The following is a 24,534-nucleotide window of genomic DNA, read 5'->3' as shown; positions in this document are numbered from 1 at the left end:
ACTGTAAGTAATTAATGTAGACTACTTTTCAGCTTCACCTCCGGGTATGTCAAAATTAACACAAAAATTATATTCGCGTGGATGCAGAAACTATTAAAGATAAATGTTAAAATCATAAATAAGCTTAACCAAATGCAGACTACACAAGTCATTAAACTGACAATAATGTTTAACACTTGTACATACCGTGTAGTCGAATTTTACATTCCAAACTGGAATTTTAAAAAAAATCACCTATTCGTCTGTTTCCCTACGTCACACTGATTGGCTCACGTCACTGCAGCGATTGTTATGGTTTTTATGGCGCTGCAACGAATACACTGGACCAACGCAAAACTGGACTGCGGTAGTGAACTTCCTCGATGAGCTGTCTTCCTCTCCGACTTGTAACTTGAACTCACTGTTAAAGGAAACAGTCTATGAAGTAGATTAGCCTAAATATGTGCCTACAATTCCACTTAAAACTCCTCAGCCAATCAAAGTTCTTGTTGCAAATTTCCAACAAATCTACAAACGTATTATTAAAACGTAATGCACAGTTCATTTTTAATTAAAAGAGGCCTTTGTGAAGAATATTATACCTTTATATTATTTAATTTATTTGTAATATTAATACAAAATTTAGAAAATTACAAAGATTACTTTCTATTGCCTGTAAAAAAAATTGAAAATCAAATAAGTTAAAAAAATTACTTAAATTCATAGAGATAGTATTCAGAATTGCAAAGATTAATTTACAATGGATATTAAAACATTAATTAAGCAATTACCACCATATAGTCACATGACTCAAGGAAGAATATTTCTCGCTATGATGATTTTTCAATTTCTCATTATTGCTTTTATTTAAGGGCTATGGCTGAATTCATAACGTGATACCTCAATTGCATAAGGGATGATAAATGTTGTCAAGTGTTGGTAATTTTTTTTGCTATTTTTTTACAAGCATTGTATTACATTTGGCGAACATTTGTTGAAAATATTTGTGACAGAACCACAAATACAAGGGAGTTATAGCGGTGAGAGTTCAGAAAAAGACTAGCATAGCGTGTGAGATGGAGCCTCGAGCTGACGGATGACGAGTCTCTGCGGGTCACCCGGTGATGAGAGGTCACCGCCCACCTCGTCCCGCACCGCGGGTCATCAATTGGCCTCTCTAACCCCCCCCCCCCCTCCTCGTGATGGGTGACGAGACGATGACGCGCGCGTCGCGGTCTCCTCTGTGCCGAGTGTGGGCAGCGAGCTCCATTCACAGCCTCCGGTCCTCCTGCGCGCGTCAGTGGCAATCTCCAGGCGTCGAGAGGTGAGTGCGATACCTCTGAACAGAGTTCCTGTACCTGCGACTCGCCTAGGCTGCTAGTCAAATCTGTATGTAAAACTGATAATTTTAAAAAAAAGTAACGGAAGTTACTAACCTCTAGATTGTACGAAACATTTACTAGACATGCATTATATAGAGCGGGCCAGACATTTTGCGAACCGGGCTCCATAGTTGAACGGCAACTTGTTAGGAACGGACCGGCAGAGTCAATAACAGGTGTAGCAGTGCGGAACCACATATGCCAAGTCGGCATGGCCCGGTTATATACCAGCTGATGTAGTGAATGATACATTATGAATATTTCTATAGCAAAAGTTTGCAATAATGAACAAATAATTACCAGGTATACACTACCGAAAACCTATTTCATTATCAAAAACCGTCTTGTACAGTGTTTTTTTTCTTGTAGAAAAGTATTTATGTTATTTAATGTAAATGTGGGGATCAAATGTGGTTTAAATATTAGGTAGGGTTGGGGGTAGCGGCCGCCTGTAGGTATGTCCCTGGTCATTCTTAAAGTCATAGTCACTCTTGTCTGCGATTGTTTAGCAAAACTAGCAAATCATAAGTTTGTTTTACAGCTTAAAAATAACACTCTAAGAATAATGTAAGTATTTTTAAACAAAGATTTTGACAATATATCAGCAAAAAATAATAGTTAAATTTAACTATAATCAAAAATATAGTTCGCTATACATATAGCAAAGGGGGTTGGGGTGATTATGATTTTCACTTTAATTATTAATATGGCAAAAATTAAACACAACTCTATAGCTTTTTACCTTATTGGTTAAACCTACAAAAATTTTAGGTCTCTGTTAAAATTACATACCAAAGTTTTGTAAGAGGAATTTTTTCATGTTTCAGAATGCCAGCATACTTATTCACAACGTTGGTGATACTTCTATCTTGCGCTGCAACTAATTTGGCTGGAAGCAAGTGCAAATGTGAGTTCAAAGTTTATAATTTTTAAGTTATATTTTTGGTTAAGCCATATCAACCAAAAAAAGTGTAGCTTTTTCTTTGATGCAATCGTGTCGGAGTGGTTCTTTGGCAATGCAATAATCTGTAAACGGAAATTGTTTCAGGCTCGTTAATGTATGTTGTGCAGATGTGCAATTCTAACCTGTAACATATTTTTGAATGCCGAAAAAATATTTCCTTTTGTATATACGCTTCCTTCAAGTCGTCCTGGTGCCGTGCGATTGAATCACACTCCACGCTTGAACGACGCGGACCGCAGTTCGAACCTGTCTACTTACATCAGGGGGTTGTATTCGTTTAAAAAGTAGCACGGTCATACACCTGTTTGAAGTTCAAGCTGACATCCGATTAATGCCCCGATTTTCCAGGCCACCACTTTTATTTAAATCGACGTGATAATATGTGTACCAGTGGCATAGTTGGGTCTTGTTTTAGGCAGGGTCACATAATTTTCATTCCATCTCATTCTCGTCCTATATTTAGATGCTAAAGATGCTATTGTTAAACGTGAGGATACAGGCATGGAAAATATACCCCTATTAATTGTTTGCAGTTTTATGAACTAGAAAATGTTTATATTATAATTTATATTAAAACAATTATAATATGTGTTTCATTAACTCTTCCCTCTGCAGCTCTGCTCCACAGTGGCTCCCCTACTGCTCGTCTCTCACTGCGTGCCTCCCTCGGTTGGGAGGGAGGTCCGTGCCCCTGGAATTATGAGAGGGCCGCTTGCACTTGCTAAATACTAACTGTGAAACGGGGTTGATAAATGTACACGTAAAAAACTATGTTTTATGGAAAAACTTTCAGTATATTTTAAAGTTTACTGGTTATTGCATGTATATAGGCAAGCATATGGGCAGTATACATCGTACAAGCATCCTATCCAGAGATAACTTTTGACGGTTAACCCCACGCTCGCAAATCCAGGCCGCGCGCTACCTCCAGTTAATTCACCCCCCCCCCCGCCTTCCTTGAGAAACTTACAGATTTGCACCCTTACCGCCAAGCCCCACTCTGGGAAGGTCTCGTAGCCCTTAGAAGTGTCTTGTCATCAGAATTCCCGACTTAAAATTCGTTGCTCCGAGAACAATGGCGTCCTAGTAATGCCACTTCACGCACTCGACGCTCTGGTAACCCTCGAGAGAAGGGGAGGGAGGGCAGTGTCTGACGCTACCTGCATCGCACCCCTGCTGCGGGAGGCTGGCCAGCCTCGTCACTAGCTTTAGGAACACTCACAATTACATTGTTGATCAATTTTGTAGGTCCTTTAAAATTGTGGCCCTGGTTAACAGTGCGCATTGGCCTGTAATTGTATTTGAGTAACTAGATAATATTCTTTTTATTTATTACTTTTAATTAATAGTATATAAATATTTTATCATACATTTGTTACATATATTTCAGTTATTATTAGTTTAATTAAGGTTATACTTTTAAGTTAGATTATTTTAGTATTGTAAAGTTAGTAAACTGAACTGAGCCTGTAATAAGTAATGTGTATATACATCTAACTTAGTAAGAAATTCTGGTAAATAAAAATTTAATTTAAGTGATATGTAAAATTTAGGCAGTACAAGGTACTAAAGCTGATTTCTTTTTGTTTTGTTTGTGGGAGCCGCGTGTATAATGAACAGTTTCTGGTTATAAACTGTCGAAGCGATGCATGCATTAGATAGTTACTGGTAGTTTTTAATATGCAGCATAAATTTGGCAACAGAACATGCTACAATACATAATGCGATGCTTATATAGTGGAACATCGAATTCAAATAAGTGTCCTAAAAATTAAATAATCTAACATGACCTTTGAAGCCGAGCTTCAAGACTTAGACTTACATTCCGTGTTGACTATTTAATTTTACCATCGTTTCAGTGGTTTTCCAGTCAATTCATCTCCAGAGTACTCTTGAATTTTTAGGTACATCGCAAACTTTCTCAACAAAAATTTACTTAACATTATTTAACAACGTTTAAAGCCACGAATGTTTTCTAATGATTTTCAGCTCGGAAAAAGTCTTTGGTAAATATCTGGAAAGAAATTTGTGACACAACGAAAAGTGCAGGATTGCTAAAGGAATGTCTTGACAGGAAAAGTCTCCTAATTAAAAGTAGTGTGAAGACAATGAAGTGGCATGTGAGAAATACGCCATTGTGCAGATGGCGCCAGGGTGAGCCGCCTGCAGGTGACAGCCGAGGGGCTGGTCTCGTGGAGCGCGCCCAAGGCCCCGGCCGCGTGCGCCGAAGCTGGTTGGCGGGTGTGCGCGGGCCTCGTTGGGCCGGCGCCCCACTGCTCCGTGGTCCCGATGTCCTCCAGAAGCCTGCAACTCGAAGGACTGCTCCCCTGCCGCTGGCACAACATATCCGTGGCTGCCGTCGGCACCCTGGGTCAGGCAGCGGCCATCTTGTTCTTCATGCCGGGGTTGCCGGCAACGGGTGAGTCTTTCCTTGCTGCAGTATAAACTACAGCATGGACCAAAAGTCTTGCGAGCTGCCTGGAACTATGAGGTTGTAAGTTGCCTAAGGCACCCGTTGAAAAAAAATGTATAATTAAATATACACTTAATTTTTTTATATAAGAAAATTTAATTGAAAATGTTATTTCTTTTAATATTGTGCCAAATATATATATGCATATATACAAAGTATGTCTGTGCTACTAACCGATCATTTTAGTAGCAAAAAATTATGTGACCACTGAAGAAGAAAATAATATAAAAATTCAAAAGGGAATTTTTAAAAAGAAGTAAATTTGCCATTTTATTTTCGGGCCCAAAATCATATATTATATACATAAAAGACAAAAATACCATCATTTTTAAAAATAAAATTATAATCTTCAAAGATAAGCATATTTAAAAATTAAAAAATAATGAATTTTGAAAGGGCGTAAGTACAAAATTCAAAAAATCATCTAAAGATTCCATTGATGCAAACTTACATTTACAAAAAAGGAAAAAAAAATATTTAAAAATTCTATGTTTTTCGTTTAGAGCTACACATTCTGAAATATGAGGGTTTTTATTAGTTATGAATATAGTTAGCTGTAAGGCACCTTAGGACTATGTTATTGACCGTAATAAAGTGACCACAAAATAAATTTATAATATAAAAATTCTAAAGGGCTTAACTTCAAAAAGTAAATGTACTAAAAATACCTGTCGGGCATACAAACACACACGCACATATACACACATAAAATAAAAATATATCAACGGATTTTGATTAAAATTTTAAACTTAAAATATAACCATTTTTAAAAGTAATATGCATGCGTGGAGTCTACATGTAACACAAGTGAAACTTCTTGCTTATTATATAATTAGGCGTAGGAAAAATTATTTTCTTTGGCTGAGGTTGCAGATAAAAAAATATATGCTAGTATGCTAGCGCTCAATTGTGCTATTGCGAAAGTTTACAAGTGTAAAAGTATGCAAGTATTTAAGTGTGAAAGTATGCAAGTGTGCAACTATGCAATTATGTAAGTGTGCAATTGTGAAAGCATGTAAGTGTGCAAGCATGAAAGTGTGCAAGTATGCTGCGTCATTTATACCCCTCCCCTGTCGTCTCCACAACTACCGATTACCCCACCACATACCTTACTATTCCCCTCATGCGATCAGAATTTTCGTTATGCTCGAAAATTGTAGCCCCACCAGCAAAGAAATTTCACTCCAAAAATAAAAACAAAGATTTTCGAAAGGGCATAAGTACAATATTTAAAATACCATAAAAAGATTCCCAGTGACGGAAACTTAGATTTCCAAAAAAAGAAAATTTTTCACCATTTTTCGATTAGAAATAAACTTTCTGAGATATAAGACTTTTCAGTAATTGTAAGCATAGTTATTCGTAATGCTCAAACTGATGAATATAACAAAAACTTTAATTTAATAATTAAGAAATGTTAAACTCATGTAGTGAAAGCCAAAAAAGTGTTTAGTCAGTTACGTTACATGCATCATTGCCTTTGTGGTTTGTGATTCCAGGTGTTGTAACAGCTCACATTCGTTCCCTCAAAATAACATACTGCCTTAACCGAAATTTCCCATATATATTTCATGTCTTCGAGGGAGGGGGGGGGGGGGAGGAATACTCCCCATTGTTGCCCCTTCCCCGTGAATGTATAAGATATGAATCGTTATGTTTATGACTAACCTACGAGTCATTCCCTGCGGGATAATTAATAATAAACATACGCTGGGTAGATTTGAGACGAAACATATGCTAGAGATCTGCTGGGGTTGACGAAAAGACACTGAAGCAGTCGGCTGACGCGTGTGACCGAGGGCGAGGGTGACTCGGCCGCGGTGTTCCCGGAGGCGTCCATTGCCCGCGGCTCATCACGTCTCATCACGTCTCGTCACGTCTCGTCACGTCTCGTCACGTCTCGTCACGTCTCGTCACGTCTCGTCAGGACGCACAACGAGACCCGCGCGCAGACGCCAACCGCGGCGAGTCTTCCCAGGAACCGTGCAACCCGCGACGAGTGCTCGATGTTGGCGAGGGGGAGGGGAATGATAATAAAGAAGAGAGACATTAAACTGCAAGACTCTTTGAAGGTTTCTGGTCGCCATGTTTGTTACACAATTCATGATTACATTACAATTGTGAACCTACAGCGTGAACCTAAATCAGTTAAATTTGACGTAACTGTAACCATGATTACAAGTAAGAAATTATGGCTATGAATCAATTTTTAGCAGTACCAAATAACTGCTAAATAATTATATTTGCCTCAGTGAGCTTTGTAACTTTTTTTTATCTCAAAATTAATTTATGTAAAGTTAAAAAGCTCTCTGACTCAAGAGCACTTGAACCATGTAGTATAGGTTGTAATGACAGAAGTTCCCTGGTAAGATTCCGGGATAACTTACCGGTCCATGGCTGCTGGTTTATTTGTATTACTAGTTTATGCACTTATGCTTTGCTACAACATGACACTCTCGCACTTCTCATTGTACATGACCCTCCTCGTGGGTACGCTACTGCTGCGTCTCGAACAAAAAAAAATAACAACCAAACAGAACTTTGAAAACGACGTTAAAATACACATTTATTTAACCAATACTGTGTCAGTTTGAGGGAAAAATAATTAAATAAAGTCTCGATTAAGATATAAAAGTGAATAAGGCATTGATATGAGATCAGGCGGGTGATAGTTTCGCTTTCCTGTGTGCCGACACTAGGCTGATATTTTTCTCCCCCCCCCCCCCCCCCTCCCCCGGCTGCCAGGCTGCGTTCAAGACCTGCCCAATTACAGAACACGCTGCCCAGCATTTTGACCGGGGCTCCCGTGGCCAGAAGACCGCCACCTTCTGACATAAACTTCCTTTAAATGACCAAGCTTAGATCTCTTTCCTGCAACATCAGCGGCTCGCGACAGACGTTACCAGGAGACGAAGAAAATGTTTGTGATACAACATTTTATAAATCTAATCAACTATAAACAATACTAAAACATGGTACAATAATAATTTACACATATTATCACATCTGCAACCACGCACAATAATAATACCACGGCTAAACCTGAGCCCGAGAGGTAAGCAAATACTTGAATAATTTATTTTTTATACCCTTCATTGGTCGCTTGTTACAAAGTTATATAATTGATCGCGAGTGTAAATTTTCCTCACATTTGCTTTTTTAGTTATAATATTAATTATTACTTTTTTATTTACTGTATACATTCTGTGCCCTAAAATTATTTTTATGTTGCATGACATGAGCATAAGTTCTTAAAACAACAATACTTCTTTAAAATTAAATTGTTTTATTTTCACTTTTCAGAAAAAAATGGCTTAGTATTGAATTAAGCCTGTAAAACACTTAAAAATAAACAAAATGAAGTATAACTGTAACTGAGGTTTGTAATCACATAAAATTTCTATCTTCGCAGGTTAGGCCATTATAAGTATAGTCTTATGAACAGGTAGTGCTTGAAATGTTGCGAAAATATTTGTAGTTTTTTTTTAGATTAAATGAACAAATATCATTTCCAGGAAATATGTTTCAGCATCACTGAAAAAAACCCAACAAAATTTGCAGTGTAACCTAATATTCTCAACCATCTCCTCGTTTTCACTAGGTCAAATTCTCATGTATTACATAGAACTGTCTCAAGGTCAACAATAAAGCATTCGTCGCAACCAAATTGGATGTTGGCCAATGAAAGTTCAAAAGTCGCCTAGGAGAAAGGATAAGGATTTACTAACTAGTCTTCAAAAATAAAGGCATATTATGTTTTAGTATGAGAAAAAAGTTCATAGCTCGACCAATGATAGGTCTAAAGGGAATTTTGAAGTAGTTCATTCCGGGTACATACAGTAGCCACAAAAATATTTTTCGCGTTTACAGCTGTCTAGTGTTCTGGGATGAGCAAATGAGTCAACTCTAAAGATGTCCATTGCAATGCAGAGCGACCTCGACAGTCAAGGTAGCTCGAAAAGTAAGTGTTCGTGTTGTCGCAGATGTGCCTCTGGTCGCGGAGCCGAAGATGCTGCTGGTGCAGCCCAACCGGGTGGTGGTGACCTTCAACGAGACAGGGTCGTCCCAAGAGACGTGCTTCTCCCACTACACCGCGTGCTGGTCAGCCAATGGCTCGGCGGAGACCTGCAAGAGGAAGAGGGGCTACGAGGCGCTGGAAACTGGCCGGCTTCAGCTGTGCTCCAACTACACTTTCAGGTTCTGGACCTCGGTGCTGGACAGTGTCAACTCCAGCTACCGGAGCCTTGCCCAGTTCACAGGTACAAGTGTCTCACCGCTGACTGGATACTCCCGGTCGTGGTCCTCTCTACTTCCTCGGTGTGAGAAACGTAAAACATTTACTGGTCTTTACATCTTTCATCTACCCGTAAATCTGTTTGAACATTTACAAATTATTGAATGAATATTATGTGTGTTGCCATAAATTTGAACTTAGCAATTCTATTAAGATGGATAGCACTGAAACGATTTTCAAGTGATTCGTTTACAACTTGTATACTTCAAGTTAAATAATACCTATGTATGGCCGGGGCACATTTTGTTTATACTTATAGGCTACCAGTCAATGACATTGATACAATTGGCTTTCGGATTAATGTTTGCCACATTAAGGTACTACCCGCAAAGTAGTATTAATTTTTCCACACTTCGGTTAAAACAGGTTGTCTGCAAAATCAAAAACTTATCTTTGGGTTTCCCTTTTAATTTTTATAGGCGATTCACGATTAAAATTAAACTTGGAGTAGTGCTCATAATATTTAAATCCACCTTTAAAAACATTAGAACTAAGAATGAAAAAATTATATACTATGACCAGAAGAAACCAAATTGACAACAGAAAGCACATTTGTGCTTTAGTAGTTTCAGGTTCTGTGTGTCAGACTATGTAGTTGATCATCTAAGCAGAGATTGGAGCATGTGGCAAAGTTATTTATTTATTTATTTATTTGTGTTCCATTGAGCCTTCTTTTGGTAGAAACCATAAGGCTATGGAACATGTCATTTACATATTTACAGTTATATCTATACATATAGTTTTACATACACAGTTTTAAATACATATGCATATTAGTTTTACATACATATACCTTTGAAGTAAAACAAACATTGATACAATTTTTTCAGATAATAATTAAGACTTTTAAAAGCAGTATTTACAACAAAAAAACATGTACGGGATGGAAAAACACTGCGTTAAGGGGCGCTGAACAAATTTAAATTACATTTTAATTATTGTTTGGTATTACAAATACCTTTAAGAGCCCACCAAGACAAATTTACTGAGTTTATTATTGGACAACTATTAAACATTAACTTCCTGTAAACACAGGCTATTAATAAGTTACAGCAATCATGTCAGGCATATCTTCAAATCAAACTTGTAATGGAACGATCTCCTCGAGTGAAACGAGGCCAGCCGCGTGGCGCGGGGAGAGAAGCGAGTGGCCTGCCACCAGACGCCGGCTCCAAAGTCCAGTTTGCGAGCCCAAACGAGAAAGTTGCAGCGGACAAATTACGATCGTAACAACGAGCTTCCTGCCAACATTTCACTTAGCTCGTTCCGTACATGAAAAATTAAAATTCTATTGAGATCTATACATGAGACTACTTTGAGATCTCAAGTTTATCTTACTTTATCTACGAACTCCTAAACATTTTACAGTTGTGAGTCTGCTAAGATAGGCAAATTATTAAATAACGGATAAAGTAAATATTCCGCCACATATGGTCTCGAACTACTGGCCTGACATTCTACACTACTTGAGCGATCTACTTGACTATCAGTCTTAGTCGCACACTTACGAGTTAGCTGACAGAGTTGGTCTATCGTCACTGGTTCTGGGTCGAAGTCCCCGATTTTCAAGTCGGTTAACAACTGCATTCGCCTTCGGAAGCTCCTGTATCCACACCGTCCTTTTAAGTGACATGATGGCACAGTATGGCACAAAACTAAAGTTCACAAATTTGCCAAAACACTCTGTTACAAACAGAAACATTAAATCAACCTATGTCGGTACTGACATTTGGACATATAGTGCCGCTGGCACTGTTTACGCACCTGCGTAAGCGGAGTTGCACACTTATTTTGGTCGTGGTTGGACAAAAAAAATATTATTGAACGCAGGGAAACAGTACCAGCTACACAGCAACCTAGTTTTTTTAATCAGTATAATTATTTTCCAAAACCAAAGAATACTCATTACAATCATTACAAAGCTGCATAAACTATCTTCATCTGAAGGGCGTATCGTTTCCACTGTCCGTCAATCTGTAAACGAAATACACATACGCCATTAAACATTAAGTTCTAAATTACGTTTGGGTTGATGCCTCACAGGCGCAGGGGATGTCCGGGACATGACGATAACGACGGTGAGCTCAAACTCCATCGGGATCCGCTGGCAGCCTCCGTCTCCAGAAGGCGACTGCGTGGACCACTACTGGGTCGAGCACGACTCGGGCATCGCCAAGGTCGCCGCCAACACCACGGAACACCTGGTGACGGACCTGCTGCCGTGCAAGCACTACTTCGTGCAGGTGCACGCCGTGTCAGCCCACGGCACGTTGTCCAACGCCGTGCGGCGGAGAGCCATCACTCGCCCCAGTTGTAAGGATAACCCTCACCTCTAGTCATTCTAATCATCCAACCATTCTCACCTCCAAATATCTACTCAGACTGTTCTCTACTCCAACCGTTCTCTCGTTCGGTGAGTCTCACCTCCGACCATTCTCAACTCCCACTGGTCTCATCTCCGACCATTTACAACTCCCACTGGTCTCACCTCCATCCATTCTCAACTCCCACTGGTCTCACCTCCATCCATTCTCACCTCCGAAGGGTCTCACCTCTGGTAATTCTCACCTTCTATCACTCTCGCTCCCACAGTTCTCACCTCTGACTATTGTATACGCTGACTGTTGTCACATCCATTAGTTCTCACCTCCAACCATTTTCATCTTCATACATGTTCACCTTCGACCATTATCAAATACCACCTTTCTCACCTCCAATCGTTCTCAACTCCAACCGTTCTTACCTCCGACTGTTCTTACCTCAGATCGTTCTCACAACCAAAGCATCTGTGGAATATTTACCTTTAGAGAAACAAGGCAAATATGGGTTGGTTGGAATATGCAGTGACATCAAAATGAAGAGATTGTATCTTTCACAAATTTCTGGTAGTCACCGAAAAAGCAATAAACCAATTCAACTGAAGAAAGTTAAAAATAAAAGATTAATATACTAGATAGTATGATGTGTAATAATAAAAATATACATAAAACCAAATCGTTTGGCTGAGAGCTGTATATTTAGGAATGCTAGTAGTACATGAATCAAGAGCAGATATTTTGTGTTGTATTTACCATCATAAATAAATATTTAAGATAAAATAATAGTATAAAAAACTTTCACGTCATTGTTTTGAAAGTTCATTAAGAATTCAAGGCAGGGATGCAGAAATGTTTTTAACGAACTAAACTGTCCACACATGGATCAAAATTATCAGAGAATTGACTACAGAACATTCTTGTTGTAGGTTTACAAGGTATCATGACATTTCAGTACCGCCTGTGTTGCAAAACCAGTTCTATGGTACTCGGCTCACCTCTGACCCTATTATGACAGTCTTGAAGTGTACCGATAGTGTCAAGGCTAACCATTTGAGTACATAATTGTTGGTGTCTACTCTGTCTGATGGAATTATGTTCGCACAGCTAGGGGAAATAGCAAACTGTGTTTTACATAAAATATATTAAAATTAATGCACAGTTTAATTCATTTACCAAATTCTACTTTAGAACCAGTAAGAACTTTTATACCCGACACTTAAATCCATCATCTGCTGGAAGAATACCCTGCAAGTGAGATGCTGTGGCATAATTCCTCAGCAGCCATCAGTAGTGTCGATGACGAGATGTAAAGGAAACCTCGTCAGTGCTGACACTAGACGGCGCCATGTTCGTTCCTCTCACTGCTCGGGCGCATGTTGTCCGCCCTCAGTGCCTGGCGTGGTGACGGACATGCGCGTGGAGTGGACATCGTCTCGCCGCGTGCTGGTGCGGTGGGTGGCGCCCGCCGACACGCGGTTCTGTCACGTGCGGTACTCGGTGTGCTGGCGCAAGAGCGGCGTGGACAACGAGCGCTGCGCCCGCCGCAAGCTGTCGCCCTACCCGTCCCACGTCATCGGCAAGCTGAAGCCGTGCACCGAGTACACGGTCAAGGTGGCGGTGCTGGGAGCCGAGAAGGTCCTGGGTGACGCCGCGTCCATCAGGGCAGTGACAGGTCTGTGCTGGGCCGAGCCGAGTCCATCAGGGCAGTGACAGGTACTGTGCTGGGGCGAGCCGAGTCCATCAGGGCAGTGACAGGTCTGTGCTGGGCCGAGCCAAGTCCATCAGGGCAGTGACAGGTCTGTGCTGGGCCGAGCCGAGTCCATCAGGGCAGTGACAGGTACTGTGCTGGGGCGAGCCGAGTCCATCAGGGCAGTGACAGGTCTGTGCTGGGCCGAGCCGAGTCCAACTACAACATGCATCAGCACCCAACATCCCAACGTTTCAAATACATGTTAAAGCGGTAATGTTATAACATTGAAATGTAATCTTCCTGCAATGTTACAGGGATGCATCTGAATATATATTTTTTAAAAGCCATTGTTGCCTGCATTTAACAAGCTAATGAATACTTGTTGACAGTTTTTAACAATGCAACCATTCTTTTAACAATAAAATTTTTCAGAGTTTTTTTAATTAGCTGCAGAATGTTTAGTCCTTGCACAGTATGTGCTATAGTTAGTCATGCTGTGAAATGGGAAAGGGTTTTACCTGCAGAAAAGAAATGGAAATTGTGATAAGTTCATACATGTATCAATAATCAATAATTTACATAACTTGAATAATGGTGGTCATTTTTCATGTTAAAATATTCGTGGGTGATATAAGTAACCTCATGAGGATTTGTTCCTCATGTTAACAGTGAATGCAGCTACAATAGATTACTCTGCCTACCACATAAATGATTTACATCTGAATCGACAAAAAATAGCATAGATTGGCAATCGATTGCCACTTTTTTATTCAGCAGAGTGTTTGTGCACGTGACTTAGTAGTTGATCAGTGATCAAGTTTTGTTGTCCTATCTTGTATTGTAGCTAACCCTAGACTATAGTTCTATCGCACAGTCTGAATAGAGTTGTATATAGCTTGGCCAGGGCAGTTATGTCCAGTATTAAGAAAATTACATCCTGGTCAACTTTGGAAACTTTTTGAATAAAATGGTAGTGGTGCTATCTCGAACAATAAATTGAGCATGAAAATGTTTTGAGAAAAATCTGAAATAACACTAAGGGACAAATAAAAGAGCTATATTGCAAAATGCTTTTAAAGCAGATGGAATAGAAACAGGTTTCTGGGCTGCTGGAAAATCAAGCTGAGAGAAGTCAATTTACTAATAATAGATTCCTTAAAACTTAGTGCGTATATTAAAGTTTGCTTTTTTTTATGTATAACTGTTCTGCATGACATGGCTAACCGTCATAACCCTCAGGGAGGTAACGGACCAGGAGTGAGGGCAGTGTCTGCTTCGGGCAGGTCCCGAGCCAGTCGCCGGTCTGAGGACGGAGCGGCTGCCCGCCGGCCCGAAGGTGCTGCGCTGGGAGGCGCCCCCTTGCGCCGTGTCCTACCAGGTGTGCTGGGGAGCCTGGGGCGGCGCTGGCAGTCACCACTGTGCCAACACCACGAGCACCAGCTTCGCCCTGGCAGAGGGAGACCCCCGCCTCGACACCTTCACCTACAGCGTGGTCGCACTGGGCCCCAGCGGCGCGTCGTCCGACCGGGCTCTGGCGCACGTGGCCTTCTGAAGTGGGACTCTACACCCGACTGTTTCACCACGAGGCCACGGACTACATGATCTACATGAGTTTGAGATCTCCGTGTTTGGAAAGTACAGTGCCTCGCTAGTGCAAACTGCACTCTGAGAGCTGATTACATAAAGTGAGAATGAAGGCCTCACTGCCTCACCAGGAAGTGGTTAGGACTTCCAACTGTGAATATACCTACTAGGTCAATTCATTACTGACCTTAGCCACTCGAGGTTTAGTTTAGTGCCTTGCTGGTACTTGTGGCGTACTGACAGCTGCTTTCTTCACCTTGTACTAAATGCCTCACTGCTTCACCAGGAAGCAGATTGACTCTAAACTGTGGATAGACGTTAAGTCTTTATAATGTTAGGTGATTTCTGGTCTTAGTCATTTCGGAGTTCAAACTAACCTTTATAATGCCACGCTGGTGCATGTATAATTCTGACTTCCACTGACTTTACTTCGGACGAAATAATTTACTGTTTCACTAGTAAGAAAATGGACTCTCAGTTGCGAAGAGACTTGGCATATTTCCTTATAATGTGACATCATTACTGATCTCAGCCATTTGGAAGTTCTGTAGGCCAGGGCTTATACTGTGCTTCCTCTCACTTTCGGAAAAACTTCTTAGTCTCCCAACATTTTTTTAAAGAAGCTTTCATCTGAAATAAAAAAATGTTTACTGATGAATTTCTACTGGTCGGTTTATGTAGCTTAAATTACAATTTAGGAAAATGTTTCTTAAATCAAATAACATGCATCGCAGTGAAGAAGGCAAAGTTTTATGGGGCCACTTGACAGTTTTTATTTCTGCTAAATCAAAGAGCCATGCAATACTTTTAAATTTATGTAATCTAATGCACATGGCAATGCAATATTTTTGGTAACTGTGATTTCTTTTTATGTATTATAATTAAATAGATATAATAGTTTGTGTACTAATTAATGATGTCGGTTTGACTTATATCTTTAGATTTAAGTATTTTTTAGAAGTATATTATAGAATTTGCAAGGTGTAAGAGTTTTTAATAAATATTCACAAAATAAAAATATTTTCCATCATACTTTGTTTATTCTTCTAGTCATCGTTAACCCATACTGTAAAGAAACTGAATGGAAAACGTTAGCTTTAACATTTCCTCGCAATTAAATATATATATATATATATATATATATATATATACTAGATAATGCCCGGCATGCGTTGCAATGCCTCATTCAATTTTTTTTTGTAATTTTTTAAACGTATACTAAGCATCTCTCTTCATCTCTCTAATTCTCTATCTCTCTATGTATATCTCTATAACTCTCTCTATCTTTCTATTTATATCTCTATCTCTCTATATATCTTTCTAGCGGACCCGACAGACATTGTCCTGCCCAAATGTACTTTTTGTGAGATATGGATATGGCGGTAAGTATTTCTACGCTGGACATTTTGTATCTTCTCATTATACATACCCCTCCTCTTGTGCACGCCACTGCCTTTACCAAAAATCTTTCCCATGGTTACGCAGAAGGCAACAACAATGCAAAAGCCCGTTGCCATGGAGGCTAATTATCAACAATGCTTAGTTTTTTTGCTTTTAAAGCGTGTTTTTTTTTTTTAGTTTTTCTTAACTCAGAATCGAGATAAAATATCCAATTGTGAATTTAAACCATCCTCGAATCCCCGTGAACTCACACAAAAAATTTCATCAAAATCGGTCCAGCCGTCTAGGAGGAGTTCAGTGACATACACACGCACACAAGAAATATATATATATAAAGATAATTGAGATTATACCAAAGTATTTTAATTGTCTAATTAAATCCCACATGAATTATGTTACTGGTGAACTATTCAGCCACTGATGCTTTAGCGATAACTTGTCTCCAGACTGTTAGCATCGGAATAACAGAACTCTTCCTGAAGAACCCTTAGCAAAAAATCTCGCTTTCTGCACACAATCTTGCTTGGTTTTAATACTTACCTGGCATCAAAAGCTTTTGTTCCTGGTGCCAAAATGACTGGTATCCATACTTCACATTATTCAAGAGCATGCATTTTATTTGGGATGTCTTCTTACCATCCCCAGTATGTAAGCAATATATTGAGACATTTAATAGTAATTTCGAGTAATAGGATGATGAAGCGTCGAACGCAGGCTTCAGGGTGTGGAGAAAAGAACAGGTCAATGACCGGCCGCCATCTTGGATGACCTTGAACTTTGACTTTTTGAATTTAGGTTTGAACTTGACCTTTGACCTTGAACTTAACCCCGGTGGTATTTTTTGATTCAGCCATATTTACATCGAGCGTCCCACTCCCTAACTTAGAACTTTACGTTGCGGTCGCCATCTTGGTTATACTTTTCGTTAGTTTCCTTATTGGATTTTATAATGTTGCAATTTGTTTTTACGGTCTCCATCTATAAAATCCGTATTTATTATGCTAGAAAAACTGTAAAAAATCAAAATTTATAAAAAATATATTTAAACAATATTTTACCCCAATTTTAATAAAAAAGGAACTCATGTCTTAGAGTCCTTGATTAGAACCCAGTGGAGGCAAAAAAATGGCGATGCATATTTCATCCACGGAAGTCACCTGCAGACTGACTCCCACCACTAATGCCAAGGCAGATATTACATTAGCCAGTGTGACATCATGGTGGCCATCTCAGATCCGCCATTTTCTTTCCGTCTGCTATAGGAAGCTGTCATCATGTTAGTTTAATTTTTCCCCGCTAGAGTGCAGTAATTATTTATTACCTTGATATACGCCAATTGTCGACCGTCCTGGACACCATCTTAAAAATCAGTATTTTGAAGTATTAAATTTGGAGGAAAATTTAAAAATTTATAAAAAAATCACTTGTTATATTAATGATTGACTCGATCGATTACAGTGCTTGGTTTTATACTTGATAAATTACAAATAAAATATTTATTACATAATTTATATTAATGCAAAAACAAGCAAACTACTAGTGTTTCTCGATTATTTCAGACGTTATGGAGTGCGAAGCAAGTCCTTTACATGTCTTGGCATGTGTTTTCAGGTCCTCTCTACATTACAGTCGATTGACCAGCCACGTCCAGTTTGTGGTCAGGCTAACACGACCAGTTGGTGATTACGTACATCCAGTCTTTGGTCAGGCACGTATTGATGCTAGGTATTCATGTCAAGCAACATGCAACCAACACCAAAAATCACAGTCGTTTACGAAGCACGAAAATCGCAGAAGTCACCAATCCTGCAACTGCAAATCGTCAAACAGTAGAAAACAATTTTCTTCCCAGGACTTGGACGCTATGTCCGCTTTCATATTTTAATCGCTTCTGGTTTTTGTAACCAGGGGCACAAGCGCCCATGGTGGTGGGTGACTACACTCATCTCTCTCCCGTACGTTTCTTGCGTAGTTTATAAACCCAGCCTAACTGTTCTTGACGTTACGTCATTAGCGACTACTTACGTCACTTCATCTCCGTTAGCCTGTCCTTCACAGAGTGTAAACCAAGGTCACGCCAACAGACGTGGAAACGCAGAGCCGGAAATTCGTGAACAAGGTTCTAACCCGGTCACAAAGCTACGACGTAATGACTAGAATTCTCTCGATTAGTGTCTTAATAGTTTATGGTCAGTGTTATGCAACTTTTCTTAAATTTTACAGTTTTTAATAGGCATCTGAATGGTCATTATAGTCATTCTTCCACTGCTGTTATGTAAGAAGTGTTTACAAACAACTTCATGTGGTTTTCACTATTCATAAACAATCATCATGTGTTCCTTCGTAAGTGACATTAATTAAGTGGGTATTTCCGCTGATCCTTCTTATAAGAAGCATAAACTTTTGAAATACTACACTAGAGTTAAAAAAAAAAAAAAAAAAAACATTCTCTCTCCTTCAAATCGTTATTGGCATAAAAAAACATACAATTTCCATATGGACAAGTTAAGTCGGATTTCCCAATTTCATTTATTAATTTGAAATATATTAGAAAAGTTTCAGTTTATGCACTGAAAGAATGTAACAATCATGAAATGAAAAATAAATGAAAGAATCTAATAATTATTTTTTTCATGATTAGCTATCTAGATCATATTTTAAATTATTTAGGGACCCATAACGGAAACTGAATTTGGTTGCGGTATCACAACTGTGTCATTTAAAATTATCAATATTTTTTAACGGATACAAACACTAGCAGTTGTTACTTTATGGTTTTTCAAAAACCTGACCTACTGTTAGTAATATTTATTCTTCAAGCAATGTATATTTCTGCCTAAATAGACTGTATTATTGACATTAAACTTTGACATAAACTTTGTTTTGTATATGTACATAAGTTTAACTTTTTGGCCTCAAAAGCATTTTACAGTCTCATTCAATGCCACAGTATAAATATTTGGCCAATTTCAATTTGTTCCCAAAACAAGTGTTATTTCAATAAGCTAAGAACTTGAGGCATTATGACCATATTAACAGCGAATCTAAGGTATCTGCTTGGAAAGAAGTAGTAAAATAAATGTATTATATTGAAAAACATTTAATTATATTATTACAGAATTAGACAACTTATAAACATACACGTCATCTTTTGCATTAGAAGTAAAGTAAACAAACAAAAATAATAATAAACTCATACGAAAATTTCTAACCAGTTTGCAGTGCTTCGTTTTACATGTAAGTAACTAAGAGCTTAAAACAAACATTTCAAAGTGCCATATTGTAAAACATATCACAATAGTTTAATATTCTAGTAATCTGCGTTCTAAAACAGAGAGTAAAAGGTAAAATAAATTAGTTCATAATCATAGCGTTCCCATTTTTGCTTACAATTTAAGGGAAAAACACAGAAATCATATATGTAATATATTTAATGGATATTATTTATACAAGCTGCGTATTTTCCGATTTAACATAACAAATTTATTTTTTAAAATCATATTTTAAATTATTTTCGCGGTTCGTTATCATCCTCTCTCAAATGCAACAATCAGAAATAGCAATAATCAATTTAAATAAATTAAGAAACAATTGTGATAAGTTTAAAAATAATAGCTGCATTTCTAACTATTTATCCTTAATTTGTAATTTTTAAAAGACACACTTTTTATATATTATAAAAATGCTTAAATATATAAATTGTCCTTATTATCAATAATGAATAATTTATTTGTTATTTCAATGTGTATTTTTTATGAACTTGGGCAAAGATTAAAACCACAAAACAGGAAGAATTTTGTTTAATTTATTTAACTTAACTAAGGTATCAGTTGCAGAAAAACCATCACCTTTCACCGGAAATAAATATATTTTTATAACTTAATCATTTATCTTCACATACCTAATACGTACAAGCACAATCCAATGTTAAAAAAATACCTAAAATTGATTGAAAGCAAATTCAGAGAGGATAAACTAAAAGTATATACAAACTAAACTTTTAATGATTAAATCCGTTGTTTGTACTTGATATTTTCCGTGTAAGAAAAATCGTTCTTTTAAAATCCCATTAATAGTTAGATGTTATTATATCTTGAAGGAAATAATTTTAGTGAACTCAAGTTAACAGATTGTTAAGCAACAATCCAAAGGCAATGTAAATATTTACAAAATTTATTCTTTAAAAAGGTTTTTATTAATTTTTTACTTTTAAACATCTAAATATGCGTGTAAATGTTGATCTAAAACATTTAATTGAAATTTGAGGAAATAGTGCGCGAGACACATGATTTACCAAATATATGTAATGTCCAAACAAAAAATTGTAATATTCTAGTTCAAAAAGTGCTACATTAATAACAGATGATATCTGCTTGGTACCCTGTTTCAGTAAAACACCGAGAATTTTTTGGCATTAAATGATTAGAAATGCAAAAATTGACCATAATTTCACACAGAAGAAATTGTCAACTGTACTTCGATGTTTAATTTTTGCATAACAAATGAAAAATTAACAGCACTATCGTGGCTTATAAAACACACAATACATTACACTTCGTTAAAATAACAGGACAGACACATAAAATATTACATCTAAATATGCATGAAAGACTAGAACTTTAGTCAGGAAACGCCGACCACAGTCTTAAGATGGGCTTGGACACTCGCATAGCGATTTGAGCTAAAATGTTGTATAATTTATTTTGCTGCCATCATCTTTTAATATAATTGCACCAATGTATTAAAAGTTTTTTATTAATCACTAAAAATAATTTACAATTCACAACAGGTATATAAATCTAACAATTTAATTTTAGAAAGCTATGTTCATGATGAGAGATTTTTGTTACAAAAAAAAACTATGAATGCTAGTTTTTTTTTAAAACACAATAACAATTTAATAAGTAAGTGATGTGATGTACAGGTCTCACATGGTACAAGCAAGAAAGAGTGTTTTCAAGGCTGCATCGTAGCAGACCTGACTCAGGTGCTTATTCGCTTGTTGCCAGCCAAGCGGAGAAGTATCAAAGGCTTTGATCGCACAGGCTGTACCTTCCACGACTTCTGCAGCCAAACAGTAACAGGGCGTCCTAGCCGCCGACAGTCACTGCAACCAACCCGTTCTAATGGGGTAAATGCAACTCCTGCACCCAGGGTCATCGAAAGAGGATTAGTGAGTAGGGGCGGGGGGGGGGGGGTGGGGATTGTTTAGATTAGTGATATTTTTAACGTTTAATTTTACACTGATAAATAGAAGTCTTTCGAAACCTTAAAAATTATGCAATACGCTCAGATCACAATAATATTTGGAGTATTAAACCGTGGAAGTTTGTAAAGTTGTGCATTAGACCTTCCCCAACCGCTCGGGTGTGGAGTGGAAGGGGCAGAAGTGGCTAGTGGGCGGGAATTCGGAATTTCATAACGTAGCATCCCGACTTAGGTTCTGCATAACCAAGTAATGCGATTCTCAAACAAAATTGCATATTATCTAGCAAAAACAGAAGACACATAGGTACAATGAATTTAGATTGAAAACCGAACAAATATATTTCTTGGCTTGTAGTTTCGAGCCATTTCGAATGCAAAGAGTTCACCTTTGTTACGGATGACTTGGAAAACGCCATATTTAATGTATTATTCTCCTAAGATTGCATCTGTAATGTTGACCTAAAACAGTGTAGCCTTCGCTAAGTGACCACGGACAATAGTTGTGTAGGCCTGCTACTCTTATAATAATATTTTTTTCTGAAAAATTAATTGAAAGCTTATAAATTATATTTAATGTACACTTTTTCAAAAAACTATAGACATTGTACTTATTCGTTGGGGTGGTACATAATATTTACCACCTTTGTAATGTCTGTACCCACGACAATTTTCATATACATCCACTGCACATTTCAGTTCAGAAGTTACATTACGTAAGGCCTACGCGAACAAAGCCTAAGACATATTACCGTGAAAGGAAGCGGAAAGTTTAATTTGGAAAACGGGATGTTCCAAAGAAAAAAAACTGATAATAAGTACACGTTGCTTATATTAACAACCTTTATAAAGTGATCAAAGAATGGCATTTTTAAAACATTTTAAGACCTAAGATAAAAGGACTTTTATAAACATCTATAAGTAATGACCACATATTGATAGTCTCAGTGGTGGATACAGGAATTTATTTTGGAAGGGGATTAAATAAAATAAGAATTTGTATTCAAAAACCTTACGTCAACAACAAGCAGTTTAGTGAGTTACATTATCATTATCAACATGCATAACTGCCTTTGTGGTTTGTGATTTCAGGTGACATAACAGCTCGCCTTGCCATTAAAAATAACTTTCTGCCTTCACCAGGAAACCGCCTCCTCATATACCCCCTCATACTTTCTGCGTCCGCCACTGGATATTATAGATTCTTAACGAATACATCTTGAAATTCATTGGAATGTAACTTTGATTCGTCATATTTGTTCATTTTTTTACGATTGGTAAAAGTCCATTCTGATCAACACGTAAGCTAACATCCTTAGACCATGAAGTTAAAATTTCGGCTATGGCATGCTGGGACATAGTCACATTTTATCTCACCATCGTCAAGTCTAAACACCCTAAAACTTTGCTAGGGTACGCCTGATCATGGTTCATAAGTATGAGTTAGATTTGCCCCGTACAACAGTATCACATCCATATAATACAGACCTTTAAGGCTGTTTCCACATACAAACACTGCACTTGAGCCGCTGTTTGGGTGTAAAGCAGACAAGGCGCAGACCATCGGCAGGACAAACAACATGCCTGGCCATCCCCTGTCCCCTCTCCTGACCCATCCTCACGACACGATGTAGGAACAGACTCCAGTTGAAATTCGCAACTGTTCGGTTCGTGTCGGTACGTGTTGGCGCATGTCATAACATCGTGTTCTCAGTGCTTGCTCCTCTCGGCGACATTCTGCCCGCTAGCTATCCTCTCCATGGAGAAAGCTGCGTTGTCGAATCCCGTCTCGGCGGACTTCTCTTTGCTCGCTGGCGCCGGGTCCATCAGAAACACGGTCCCGAGGAACATGACGGAGCCTGCAAATAAATCACGAAATGCCAGAATAAAAAAAAAAACAACAGTTTTTTACACGAAATGTTCGGCATGTGTTTTATCACAAGTAACTCATTTTGGAAACATAAAATTAGGACAAGGTGACATTATCTCCACCTTATGAGCATATCCCGAACACAGACTCGCTTCTTATTATTAAGGGAATGGTGAAAATCACGTAACAGAATTAATATATCACATTTTGTTTCTATTGTATTGTAACAGATTTGTTGAAAAAAAGTTCAAATATTTATCTGTAACCGCACACATTTCGTCTTAATTTTCACTCGCAAACAGACGCAATACTTTACGTTTAATCTAGTAAATAATATGTGTAATTTCATTACCAAAAATAAGTGCTATAAACATACCTAACATTACAAGTTTCTGGTGGTTATATTGACGAATAAGTCATTAAAATGGGACCATAAATTGGGTCATTTGTATAAAATATGAGTATTACCTCATATTAATACTACGATTTAATACAATTTTTTCAGTGTACACCATAACTGGTTTAAGTCAGTTTAGACCAGCAATGACGTACGTCCACATATTATGTTGAAAAAATCATTTAAATAATGTTTTCCTACTATGTTTGAAACATGAAGAGATAGATGTTTCCGTAAATCGGAACAAAAGACGTGCATATGTAAATAACATTATTACTGAGCCAGCGAGAACGCAGCAAGAGTGTTTAAGGACGTCCGTTATTTTGTAAGAAATAACTACGCCAAGTAATGTATACATGTATGCTACCATGTTTAGTAAATGATTGCCACCATTTTATGATTTTTTTTTACTATATCTTTTCGTTGTAATTTCACTTAATCATCTAAACGAAGTACAAAACTTGAGTTTCAATTTTTCTGAAACGTTTAACACCAAGTACGCAAGCTAGAGACCAGCAAAATACGCGTTATTGCCTTGTGGTTCAGTAATATTTCATTGGTCTCTATTCCTTGAGGGTGTGTCAAATAACATGTGCGCCAACGATAAGGGGTATTCCGTGTACGAACTTTAACAAGCTTAGAAAATTTAAAATACAGACGAGCACTGTGGGCAGACTGAAGAGACAGTTACAAAAAATACAGTAAATACAGAATAGCATCTAACTATGGACAGCACAGCAACGACATGTTCTCAGACAACGACAGGAATCATGGGTCCGGGGGCACACAAGTTTTAAAAACACCAAGATTAAAAAAATAATGTACACGTTACTTTGGCCATAACTGTAACATGAATAATGGGTATCGCATTACTTGTATTCTTTCCTATGAATAATATTAACAACAGACTTGCAATTGTCATCATTGGGCAAACCCAAGCATTAAAATGATCTCGAAACTGGAGCTTGGAACTCAGA

At 37.9% G+C, this 24,534-nt stretch overlaps 2 protein-coding genes across 2 annotated transcripts in view; one reads left to right on the top strand and one right to left on the bottom strand.

Annotated features, from left to right (window-relative positions):
- Positions 1-800: 800 nt before the first annotated feature.
- Positions 801-15,716, top strand: LOC134537108 (receptor-type tyrosine-protein phosphatase H-like). The gene is made up of 7 exons (XM_063377397.1): positions 801-1,303; positions 2,189-2,268; positions 4,469-4,744; positions 8,782-9,057; positions 11,136-11,405; positions 12,801-13,082; positions 14,384-15,716. Exons 1-7 carry the CDS (start codon positions 1,182-1,184, stop codon positions 14,650-14,652), a joined length of 1,575 nt encoding a protein of 524 aa, XP_063233467.1. The 5' UTR covers positions 801-1,181; the 3' UTR covers positions 14,653-15,716.
- A 196-nt stretch (positions 15,717-15,912) lies between these two features.
- Positions 15,913-24,534, bottom strand: part of LOC134537107 (MFS-type efflux pump MSMEG_3705) — a 51,113-nt gene continuing 42,491 nt past the window's right edge. Inside the window, exon 11 of the mRNA XM_063377396.1 lies at positions 15,913-23,149. Within this exon, the coding sequence (XP_063233466.1) occupies positions 23,001-23,149 (149 nt within the window). The 3' untranslated portion in view covers positions 15,913-23,000. The remainder of the gene's footprint in view (positions 23,150-24,534) is intronic.

This window comes from Bacillus rossius, chromosome 11 (genome assembly GCF_032445375.1).
Source record: "Bacillus rossius redtenbacheri isolate Brsri chromosome 11, Brsri_v3, whole genome shotgun sequence".
NCBI lineage: Eukaryota > Metazoa > Arthropoda > Insecta > Phasmatodea > Bacillidae > Bacillus > Bacillus rossius.
The sequence above is the reverse complement of the archived record's forward strand: the minus strand, read 5'-3'. Positions and strand labels throughout refer to the sequence as shown.